General features: G+C 46.9%; 1 protein-coding gene across 2 annotated transcripts in view; it reads left to right on the plus strand.

Annotated features, from left to right (window-relative positions):
• OPHN1 (oligophrenin 1) overlaps positions 1-12,371 on the plus strand; it is a 210,483-nt gene that overhangs the window by 108,180 nt on the left and 89,932 nt on the right. For both annotated transcript variants that reach the window (XM_061598304.1, XM_061598305.1), the window contains exons 5-7: positions 4,804-4,905; positions 5,722-5,832; positions 7,671-7,775. In XM_061598304.1, the coding sequence (XP_061454288.1) occupies positions 4,804-4,905; positions 5,722-5,832; positions 7,671-7,775 (318 nt within the window). The remainder of the gene's footprint in view (positions 1-4,803; positions 4,906-5,721; positions 5,833-7,670; positions 7,776-12,371) is intronic.

Consider the following 12,371-nt stretch of genomic DNA (forward strand, 5'->3'; position numbering starts at 1 on the left):
ACAGGAATAGATGAAACCATACGCTTGTGAAACATTCTAAAACTAATCTTGTTATTTCTGATATTTAATAAATACTTATTTGGTTTACCAAAGGCCTGATCCTTGGCTGGGGGATATACATACCAGAAGGGAGGGCAAGGTAATTACCAAGGCTGAACAGAAACAGTATCTAATGGTGGCAGCGGTGAAGGGAGGAATAATAACAATTCAAGTATCCAGAGCAACCCAGAGTTGTATGCGTTATCTATAAAGATACAAGGGGGTTGGGAACAGCATAAGCACGCAGTCACAAAAGTAACCAGCTAGAGAGAGACTCAGGCAAAGTCTCTGGGAGTATTGGTTATAGGACGTGACTGGTGGTGCTGCCTAGCAGGGGGATCTAGTGAGATCTGTGCTAGAGCGGAGTGAGAAACCATATAAAGGACGGTCCGGACTGGTGGTATCCCTGGTGGTGCCTAGTGAAAGGCAGTAGCCACAAGCAGGTGGGAACCTGACAGGGAGAACCAGGGAAGGACGTCACAGGGTCTCCTCTATCTTCCTCCTGCACTAGATGACTGCTGTTGGTTGATAACCTGTGAACTTAGGTGAACTAACATTGGACATACAAGGACTCTATGTAGACACGAAGGAAGGGAGAAAGCAAGAACCCTTGACCCTGTGCATTCACTGGCAAGGGGGCTCCCCTTGCCGATATCACATGCAACACTCAATCCATTATGCATTTCTGCACATAGAGAGATAGCGAGTGCTACCCTCTTCATGAAGAGGATGTACAGGATGGGTGGTTCCGGTTTTCATCTTTAATCTCCCCACCCCACCCTCGGCTACTTCTCAGATAGTGAAAACTGTGGTGCATGTGCTTTGCCACTCTCTTCCTAGTACTGAGTATGTTTGCAACTATGATTGCACAGAACTAAAGTGTGTCTGTTGTTTAGACTTCAGGCCTGTCTGTTTTCTGAATAAACATGCAAGGAAGGATTGCTCTGTAAATTTCACACGTACACCACATAGTACAATTTTATATGATAAATTATAAATGATTCATTTTTGTTAAAATAGTAACAAGTTTAGGTTTGATAAAATATTGAATATATTGGTAACTTTTTAGTTTTGCTAAACCTCATGTTCTTATCCCAACCATGCGAAAAATCTCACAAATTACTGATGACAGCAGGTGCAGTGCCAACTCTGGGCACTTAATGCTGAAATATCCAGTGGCTGATTCCCCATGGGAGGAAATGTGTTCTCTAAGAAAGGGTGGCAAAGCAATCCCTTCTCCTCTCTTGCACACCCCTCGATATAAGGCAGCTTAGTCCAGGGGTTGTCAGTGGGTCTCAGGTGACTTAGATCCAAGTGCTGGCACTGCATTGGTCTGTGGATCGGGCTGAATAAAATCCATCTGGCACATTTCAAGTAGCCAGCGTGTATTAGCTGCAGCTGTTCCAAAAGCTGCCTTGAGTCTAGGATGGGAGATGAATCTGGTAACAAATGCCTCAGTTCTCTTTCCTAGCAAGCTGTTTTTTATTTCTTAGAAAGGCATCTGCTGCCTGAAAACGTAATGGAGCAGATGGCCTCCTAGGCTCCACACACAGACACACACACAGACACACACACAGACACACACACACACACACACACACACACACGGCTTCGCAGTTATGTTTATTGAAAGGCATTTGTTACCAGAGTCCTAGTTTGCACAAACAGCATATGAGGGAATAACTGTTCCAGAATGGTAGCCCTTCATACTTAACATGAAGTAAATACATAGTTAATATATTGTTGAATGCTTCCCCGTGGAAGAACAAAATCTGTGCATATACAAAGCTAGCTTATCATGGTGAATGTAGTAGACGCCTTCTTCTTGCATGTAATTTCTTATATGCAGGTAGCTTTCAATCATGTAGTCCCCACCTCACCCTGTCAGCTGTTAGTCCTCTTCAAAAATACAATGTAGAATACTGAATACAATATAAAATAATTCAGTTACATATTTAATGTTGTTGTTATGTGCCTTCAAATTGACGACGACTTACGGTGACCCTATGAATCAGCGACCTCCAAGAGCATCTGTCATGAACCACCCTGTTCAGATCTTGTAAGTTCAGGTCTGTGGCTTCCTTTATGGAATCAATCCATCTTTTGTTTGGTCTTCCTCTTTTTCTACTCCCTTCTGTGTTTCCCAGCATTATGGTCTTTCCTAGTGAATCAGGTCTTCTCATTACGTGTCCAAAGCGTGATAACCTCAGTTTCATCATTTTACCTTCTAGTGATAGTTCTGGTTTAATTTGTTCTGACATCCAACTATTTGTCTTTTTCGCAGTCCATGGTATCCGCAAAGCTCTCCTCCAACACCTCATTTCAAATGAGTTGATTTTTCTCTTATCCACTCTTTTCACTGTCCAACTTTCACATCCATACATAGAGATCGGGAATATCATGGTCTCAATGATCCTGACTTTAGTGTTCAGTGATACATCTTTGCATTTGTGAGAACCTTTTCTAGTTCTCTCACAGCTGCCCTCCCCGGTCCTAGCCTACAGTAATATAAAGAATAATTATATTCTGGCTGCTGTTCCTCCTGCTATCCTCAGCAGAACAGAAGCTCTAGGACCCTGACACAGACACCCCGATCACCACAAAGTGCTGTCCTCATCTTGAAATCCTCTCAAAGGCAGCCATCCAAGGCACCCCGGGCTCCTTCTGGGGGGGAGGGCAGGACAGACATTTTAGTAATAACATCTGTGGTCTCTCTTGGGCAGCTCTGGCTTTGCAATCAGTGGGTCCCCGGTTCAATCTGCAATGTTTTTCAGATAGAGGCTGTGCAGAACTCCTTTCTGAATCACTAGAAAGCCTCTGCGAGTGAATGGCCTGGTTAATGGCCTAGCTAAAAACAAAGGATGGCTCAATGGGCATGTGCAGCATGTTGCTACATTTCGCTCAGAAGTTCTTGCTCCGCTCCTTCTCGGCTCCTGTGCCACCAGGAAACTAGTCACAGTCTAGCTTGTTGAGACATCCAAACTCCTGGGCTTATGGTTTGTTTCTCTCCAAGCAAACCAGAAATGGTGACCAAGGTTTCTTCTTGTCTTTAAAGATGACAAGAGAACTAGACCAGTATAGACTAGACGGTGGACTAATGGTCCTGGTGACAGGAGCGATGTGGCATGGGAAGCACGGGCGGACTGGGCAAGACCCTGAAGCAGCAGCCCCCAAAGGGCTGGAAGGTCTGATTCAGCCCCTCTGGCTTGTGTGGCTTCACCAAATACATACGGTTACAGCGTTTCTCCCCAGCCATTTGGATTGCACACTAAAGGTGGCATTACAACAGGAGTTGTGATAATAAAAAACAGGAAACTAGTGTACCTTGGTTTACACCTTGTGTGAGTGTGCGCACGTGCGCGCTTAAATGAATTACCCCAGGGTGATGGCCGACAGTCATGTGAACAGAATACAATAAAACATCATGCACTGTGTTTGTGTGAAGGTGTTTTTGTAGCAAATCCATTTTATTTACATGTATGGTGGCTGGATAATGTGCAACAAAACATCGATGCCCAAAAATAAAATGTTTGCAATTTTATTTATTTATTTATTACATTTATATACCACCCCATAGCTGAAGCTCTCTGTGCGGTTTACAGCATAGGTTCATTGGCATATGAAACCTAACAATGGCGATAATAAAAATGAGAATAATTTTATTATCGACATTGTTGGGTTTCAGGCACCAATTCTAAACATGTTATTAAGTTTTAGACACCTGTATATTGTTGCACATTTTCCCGTCCCTGGGCATGGGTCCTCCATCTTCTGTCCTCCTTCGCCCAGCTCCCATTGCACATAGAAGGTGCAAGCATCCAAACCATCCGTGACAGTGCGTACCCCATGCATGCACACACACTTTTCCCTGTATGTGTCTTTCTCTTTTGTGGTCTGGTTTGCCGCTTGGCAATGGACTCAGTTACTGAGACTTTGTTTTGTTTTGTTGAGGGGGGGAACTACCCTTCAGTGCCAGTGTCTCAGCACTGTGTGGCCACTTCTGCTTCTTCCCCATTTAGTTTGGGGAGTGAGCCAGTTCCTGTTCTTGGCTGACTGATACTTGCTGACTCGGAGCATTTGTAAGGGTTGGTGGAATGTTGTTTTGCAATATCTATAGCTCATGTAAACTCTTCTCTCTTGTGGCACAGGACTTTGAATGCACCTCTGTGTTTTGTGTATCTCTGAATAACCTTATCGAAGCATTCAGGGCCAGGTAGTGGAGAGGCACAGTGTGAGGGCACTGCAGTGGCGCAGAGCTTAGAATCCTGGGCTGGATTAGGGGAGACTCTCCTTCAAATCCTGACTTGGCTGTGAAGCCTACTGGGCAAGTGTAAGAATGCCACACTCTCTCGGTCTTTCTTCCATCCATGCAGGGTTGTTGTGGAGTTTTTTACTGTATTGTATTTTATTCCTTGCTGTGAACTGCCCAGAGAGCCATAGGCTAGGGGCGGTATAGAAATGGAATGAAATAAAATAAATAAATAAAACATTCTGAGCTGTTCAGAGGAATGGTGGTATACAAACACAAAATGTAAAAGTATAACTAGGACTTGACTCCGGGAATTGTTTTGAAAATCCGGCTTGGAATCATGTGGAATAATGTCAGTAATAAGGACTCTTCTGTGCAAATGCAGAGTGCCTTTCCATCCCCACTTAAATTTTGCAGGCCTGTTGGAGAGTGCTGAAGAACCCAACACCTGTTCCTTAAAAATAATGCCAACAGTTGCTCACATCAGAATTCTGTTGCATCCTCTCCAACTCTAGGAACGGAAAAAGAAATTTGAGAAGGATGGTGAGAAGTTTTACTCCATGTTGGATCGCCATGTAAACTTATCTTCAAAGAAAAAAGAATCCCAGTTGCAAGAAGTAAGTATCAAGGTGGTCAGCAGTAGACAGAGAACCCCACTTCTGAGGATGCTTCCTGGATTAAGTGAAGCCATTCTAGCCTAACTGCAGGGATGCAGATGGTCCCAGCTCAATAGCAGCATTAGCGCATAACACCAAGCCATAATTTGTTTTAAGCATGTTTGCTTACTGATGAGAAAACAAACCATTGTTTCTCCAAGGTGTAGTCTGTGTTCTGACTGCTTTCACCTCGTGCCTTTGTAGTTTGGTGTATATCTAAAGTGGTCAAACAAACCACAGTTAAGGAAGGGTGCTGGATTCACTCATAACTCCAAGCCATGTTTTGCAAGCCAGCAACAAACATTGGTTCACATTGTGGTTTGTATTGACAGAAAACTTAGTCTGATGGGTTGGGTTTGCATGTTCAGACAAACCATTGTTAAGCTGAACAAACCATGGTTGCTCACAGGAGGCTCCAGGTTCATACCCGGCATCGCTATCTCCCGAAAATCACTGGTAGTAGATACTTCTCTGGGATATGGAGGACACGCTGCTGATTTTGATGGATGCATGCTGGTTCTTTTCTAAAGATGATTGTTTCAATTTGCATGCCATAATGGATATTTTGAAATCAAATAAGGTTTTAAAAAAAAGTCTGGCTAATGTAGCTGATACATTTTGTTATTGGGAAAGAATGCAAAACACGGGCAGTGGTGATTCTACTGCAGAAGGACAGTGAGAGCGAGTGCGCTAGCTCTCCACTGACTGCAGGGATATAGATTTCCATAAGTGTGGCATTAGCGTGTTGCCTAAAAGGGGCCTCCCTGTCTCCCACAGGCTGACTTGCAGGTGGATAAAGAGCGGCACGTGTTCTTTGAGTCTTCCTTGGAATATGTGTATCAGATCCAAGAAGTGCAAGAGAGCAAGAAGTTCAGTATTGTGGAGCCCGTAAGTGTGGCATTATCATCTTTCTTCCCTCTGCCCCCCCCCGCTCCTTCACCGGCAACGGTTGTGTGTGTGTCCCACAACCCAGAATGTATTTGGCACTGCAGGGCCACTTTGTACACTCCCACGTTTCTTGTATAGGCGTTTAATCTCCCTAGAAGAGGGGAGGAGACCTGTTGCTGGACTGCAGCTCCCATCATCTCTGACGGTCAGCCGTGCTGGGTCCTGGGGCTTGTAGGAGCTGGAAGCCACCCCAGCTGTGGAAGGAAGGGCAGGGATGTCTGCTAGAAGATAAGACAGTTCCCTTGTTCTGAGTGCACAGATCAGGTGGTAGGCTTGGGTTGCGCTTCGTACGTTAGAATATTCACACCTTTTCCTACAATTTGTTTTCTGTTATTTGTTTCAGGCATTTATATTCCGCTTTTCAGGTGGACTTCACAAAGCGGTTTACATTTATCTATTTGTAAAAAATACGTATATACCCCTGTTCCTTAACAAAAATCACCAAAGTGGTATACAACATACATAAACACAGCATAAAACCATATAAAAATTAAAATCAGAACTCAGTTAACAGCTATTGTAAAAAGATATTGTCTCAGGCACAGAGAAGTTTTCAGCAGGTATTTAAAAATCAGAATAGAAAGTGCGTGCTGAATCGCTAGTGGCAGAGCATTCCACAGGACTTGGCTGATGATACTAAAGGCTCGATTTCTTGTGGTCAACTTGGGAGATGACCAGTGATGTTCTGGCAGAGGATCTCAGTGGTTGAGCTGGGACACAAGGGCTCAGGCGGTCCCTAAGTTTCCTGGGACCTAAGTTGTCCAGGGCTTTGTAAATTAATACAAGAACCTTGAACACCATCCAGTGGCATGCCATTCTTCCCTTTGTGTATAAATTTAAGAGTTTTGAGGAATTTTTGCCAGTGCCCCAATTCCAAACCAAACCTGTTCTACGTAGTTGACTTATCTTGATGCTGTGATTAAGAAATCTTTCCCCCCGTTTTCAAATAGAAATAATAAATGGTTGTGATCTAGGGAGCTTGTCTGTCTGTGCACGTGGACCAAATTGTGAAAGCAGGTGACAAAATACCAACATACGACTGGCTCTCTTTCTCTAGGACGGGTGCTTTTAATGAAGAAAAAGCACAAAATGTTTTTTCTGGGCAGAGTTCACCTTCCCGAAAGTTTCAGCTTTCTTTTCTACAGAGCTCTTCAGGCTGTGAAGAAGTGCTTCAACATATGTGGGCCAGAGGGGTGGTGGGATGTCTAGGGTTTCTGTGACCAGGGGTGAAGCATCATCCCTCCATAGTGTCTTCCTATGACTAGTATGTTTGTCTGTCTGTGGCTTCCAAGACCTTAATACATGAGGCAACATAACGTTCACCTATGCTCATCTCTTGTATATACAAGTTGCAGAATTCAGCATCTACTGGCTACCTTTTTGACACAGAGTATGCGCAAGCCCAGACCACAAAACGTTAAGACTGAAGGTGGCTCAGGTGGACATGACTCTCTTCGCCCTTCCTCCTTGCATTTGACGCCTGCAGATACTCCATCTTCCGTGGATGACGGGAAGAACCGCATTTCCAGGCGTGGAAGCACAGTTAGAAGAAGCACGAGTCGCTCCTGATTCCATACTATGTTAAAGCCCATTACACGAGCTGTGCTTGTCCAGTACGGGAGATGTATTCACTTTGGCAATCCGACCAAATATCAGGATGAGTTTTGATTACTTACTGAGTGATTTGGCAGATTGGGAGAAGTTGGTGCGCAATCGTTCTGGATGCCCAGATCTCCACTAACGTAGCAGATGCTACCTCTTCTTTGTTCCCTGCACAGGTGTTGGCTTTTCTTCACAGCCTCTGCACCTACAACAACCTGACCGTGGAGCTGACGCAGGACTTTCTGCCCTACAAACAGCAGCTTCAGCTCAGCTTGCAGAATGTGAGTTGGCTTCCAACCTCCCAGTCCTTCTTTCTCCTTTGTTCCTACTGCAGAAATGCCTCTTGAGTGGGTGGGGTTATAATTCTCACCACCAGTTTACAGGCCCTTGGCTTGCATAGCTTTTTCCTGGGGCTGCTTTGACAGGGAATCTGCCACATTGCACAATCATATTTGCTCTTCCAGTCTTCCTGCAGGGCAGCTGGTTCCTCGTGTAGCTTTTCTGTCCCAAACACAGCCCCATCATCTGACTAGTTGCCTCCCAATCTCTTTTTCAGGGAGTGCTAATCTGTCCACGCCTATTTCTGACAACCAGGAGGTTTGCATGTTCCTGCTGTTCAGCAACTGTTGGGATAACCTGGGCATCCCTGATGTGGTACCCTAGAGAACCTGAACTTCTCTCTTCAGAAGTACCTCTGAATACTGCTGTCATTCATTTTTTGTTGGCTGCTGTTGGAAGCAGAGGGCTAGATGAGTGGATATTTTCCCTGGATGCCAGTCCATCACATGGGTAGTAGTCTGTTGTCTGGTCCAAGGACAGGAAATGCGCTGATGTTTGCAGTCTGAGGGGACATCGCTGGCCTGCAGAACCCAGTTCATTTCCTATCTTGGTCCAAGGCAGACGCATCAGACCTACTCTCCACGTGAGTTCTTACCTAGGGGCTAAATTCCCTTTTATTTAGGGTCAAGGGGGATGGAGATTCTTCCCCCCTTCTTTTCTGCCCCCTTTTTTAGCCCCTTTAAGCCTTAACGGTTTTGTTTCTTTTAAAGTTATTTAAAGTTTTGGCACGAAGAGGCGCCATTTTGTCGGGCTCCGCTGAGGCCGCGTGTGTGGAAGCCCGACCCAGCTCTTTCCGTCTAGCAAGGGGGGTTACCCAATTTCTTAACTGTGGAGGCCCCCTTCTTTCCCGCCTTTTCTCCGCGGCCTTACCAGCCTTCGCTGCCTCACTTCTCTGTTGCCCTACCGGGACAGAGCAGCAGCAGCAGCCCCTTTCTCCTGCGGCGGTGCTCCTTGTTGCGGCTGCAGCTACTGCTGGGGACCCGCCAGCAGGCAGGTATCCGGAGCACAGTCTTGTCATGTTTTGTTGGATGAGTTTCAGTTGGTTCAGTTCGAGGACGTGGACAAGGTGCTTGGACAGGTTCGTGCGACCACTTCGGTACTGGATCCTTGCCCCTCTTGGCTAATTAAAACTAGCAAGGAAGGAACAGTTGGCTGGGCCAAGGAAGTGATTAATGCCTCTTTACGAGAGGGAGTGGTCCCTGGCTGTCTGAAAGAGGCGGCAGTGAGACTACTCCTGAAAAAACCTTCCTTGGACCCAGAGGATGTCAGCAGCTACAGACCAGTAGCCAATGTTCTGTTCCTGGGCAAGATCCTGGAACGTGTGGTTGCTGACCAGCTCCAGGCGCTATTGGATGAAACCGATTATCTAGATCCATTTCAATCGGGGTTCAGGCCTGGTTTTGGCACTGAGACTGCCTTGGTCGCCCTGTATGATGACCTCTGTCGGGAGAGGGACAGAGGGAGTGTGACTCTGTTGATTCTCCTTGATCTCTCAGCGGCGTTTGATACCATCGACCATGGTATCCTTCTGGGGAGACTCGTGGAGTTGGGAGTTGGAGGCACTGCTTGGCAGTGGTTCCGCTCCTACTTAGCAGGTCGTCTCCAGAAGATAGTGCTTGGGGAGCATTGCTCGACACCGTGGGTTCTCCAATGTGGGGTCCCGCAGGGTTCGGTTCTGTCTCCCATGCTTTTTAACATTTATATGAAGCCACTGGGGGCGGTCATCAGGAGTTTTGGAGTGCGTTGTCATCAGTATGCTGATGACACGCAGCTCTACTTCTCCTTTACATCTTCTTCAGGTGAGGCAGTCGATGTGCTGAACCGTTGCCTGGCTGCGACAATGGACTGGATGAGAACTAACAAACTGAGACTCAATCCTGACAAGACTGAGATGCTGTTGGTGGATGGTTTCTCTGATCGGATGGTGGATATATACCCTGTCCTGGATGGGGTTACACTCCCCCTAAAGGAACAGGAGCGTAGTCTGGGAGTCATCTTAGACTCTTCCCTCACACTTGAGGCTCATGTAGCCTCGGTGGCCCGGAATGCGTTCTACCAACTTTGGTTGGTAGCCCAGCTACGTCCCTATTTGAGTAAGGAGGATCTCACATCAGTGGTACATGCTCTGGTAACCTCGCGTCTGGACTACTGCAATGCGCTTTACGTAGGGCTACCTTTGAAGACGATTCGGAAGCTACAGCTAGTGCAAAATGCGGCGGCCAGACTGCTAACAAGAACTAAGCGGTCTGAGCATATAACACCTGAGCTAGCCCGTTTGCACTGGCTTCCAATATGCTTCTGGGCCAGATTCAAAGTGTTGGTACTTACCTATAAAGCCTTATACGGCGCGGGACCACGATATCTGTCGGAACGCCTCTCCCGATATGAACCGGCCCGTACACTACGGTCTACTACGAAGGCCCTCCTCTGGGTTCCGACTCATAGGGAAGCCCGGAGAGTGGTGACAAGATCTAGGGCCTTCTCAGTGGTGGCCCCCGAACTATGGAATGGTCTTCCCGAGGAGGTGCGCCTGGCGCCGACACTATCATCTTTTCGGCGCCAGGTTAAAACCTTTCTCTTCTCTGAGGCATTTTAATTCCTGTTAATTGTAAATTATTATATTTTGATTTTAGACTGTACAGTTTTGTGTACAGTTTTGTATTGTGATATATTGTATTGTGTTATTTTTATTGTATTTTTAATGTTCACCGCCCAGAGAGCTGTTGCTAGTCGGGCGGTATATCAGCTTAATTAAATAAATAAATAATCTGCTCTTCTCTGCGGCTGCAGCCATCGCCTGGGACCCGCTGGCCGGGGGATTGACTTCCCTCTTGCGGCTTCAGCCGCTCAGTAGCAACCCGACGATCAGCTGGCCAGTTGTCCCCAAGTCTTTTTGACACGTCGAGAGGCAGGTTCCGCGAGGACCAACCACAAGACCATGACCTCCCATCGGATGAGGAGCTCTCAGAGGCAGGTTGGAGCACCAATTCTGAGGACAAGGAGCCTGAGCCTCTTCCGCAGCGCCTCTTCAAGTCTTCTGACTACCCCCTGCTCTTGAGGACTACCTTGGGCGTGGAAAACCTGGGGGTTGATAAGGCTGCTGCTACGGGCATAGATCCGGAACGGGCTTCACCCTGTCTCGCAGCCCCCATTCCAGCTCCGGTCCGCAGGTCTGCCCTGGCAGAATGGAACAATCCCTTGCAGTCCTGTAGAAGGAGGACCCTGGCTGACAAGTTATATGTCATTGAAGCTGATGTCATGGAGTTTCTTCAGATCCCGACAGTGGACATGCCAGTGCTGGGCCTTGTCTCTAGATCCATTCTCCCTAAAGGGGAGACACAGCTAAAGGACCCTATGGAGTGCCGGCTGGACTATGCCTTGAAGCGGGCTCACGAGGCCATCGCCATTGCCTTCAGAGCCTCTAGCACTGCATCAGCCTTCGCTAGGGCCTCCTTGGTCTGTCTGGATGAGCTACTGGACAACCCTGAGCAGGACCCAGAGCTCACTAAGAAGATGCTGTTAAAGCTTCATAGAGCAGCGTCCTTCATCGCAGATGCCACAATGGACTCCTCTCAACTCACGGCCAGATCCATGGCAGCCAACATCGTGGCATGGCGCAGTGTCTGGCTCAAGCATTGGGAGGCTGACAACACAGCCAGGGCCAATCTCGCTACCATACATGGCGAACGCGAGATGCGAGAGCAGGCGTTTCCCGAGAAAATACGCCCCCTACAACTCTTTTCCAGCCCTTTCGAGCCTCTAGACTAGTGATTCTCAAATGGTGCGTCCAGGCACACTGGTGCACCCTAAGAGGTGGCTAGGTGTGCCTCAAATATTATGAAAGTATATTTTAAAAATGAGAAGAAACCCATTTGTATAGGGTCAGTAATAGTTTTCTATAGTTTATTTTTATTCATAGTTTAAAATATATTAATATATTTTTAATTTTGTACACGAAGTGCACCAGAAAATTTTTATGTTTTACAGTGCGCCGCGAACCAGAAAAGTTTGAGAACCACTGCTCTAGACAATCCCCAGGAGGTAGAGACTACAAACCCTCCTCCTGCTACTCATGGGCTAGACCCCACTACAACACCAAGCAGCGTCCAGCTCAGGGAGGCCACTCAGACTACACAGCTGCTGTCCCCAAGCATCGTGGTTGGGCCCGTCATTAATGATTCCTTACACATCGGGGGCCGTCTGCTACTCTTTGCCCCCACATGGGAAGACATCAGGGCGGACGCCTGGGTCCTCAACACAGTCACCAGAGGTTATTCATTAGAATTCTCCCACCCACCACGTCCCAGATACATTTCCTCCAGGCTTCCAAGGGATCAACCAAGAAAGCTCAATCTGTCAGCGGCTGTACAACACCTGGTGGACATCCAGGCCATAGAGGAAATTGAGCAGTCTCAGCATGGTTCAGGATTCTACTCTGTCTTATTTCTTGTGCCCAAACGGGACCTCTCATGGAGGGCAATCCTAGACCTCAAGCACCTAAACAGGTTGGTGAGGTACCACAGATTCAAGCTGGAATC

Source organism: Rhineura floridana, chromosome 16, assembly GCF_030035675.1.
Source record: "Rhineura floridana isolate rRhiFlo1 chromosome 16, rRhiFlo1.hap2, whole genome shotgun sequence".
Taxonomy (NCBI): Eukaryota; Metazoa; Chordata; class Lepidosauria; order Squamata; family Rhineuridae; genus Rhineura; species Rhineura floridana.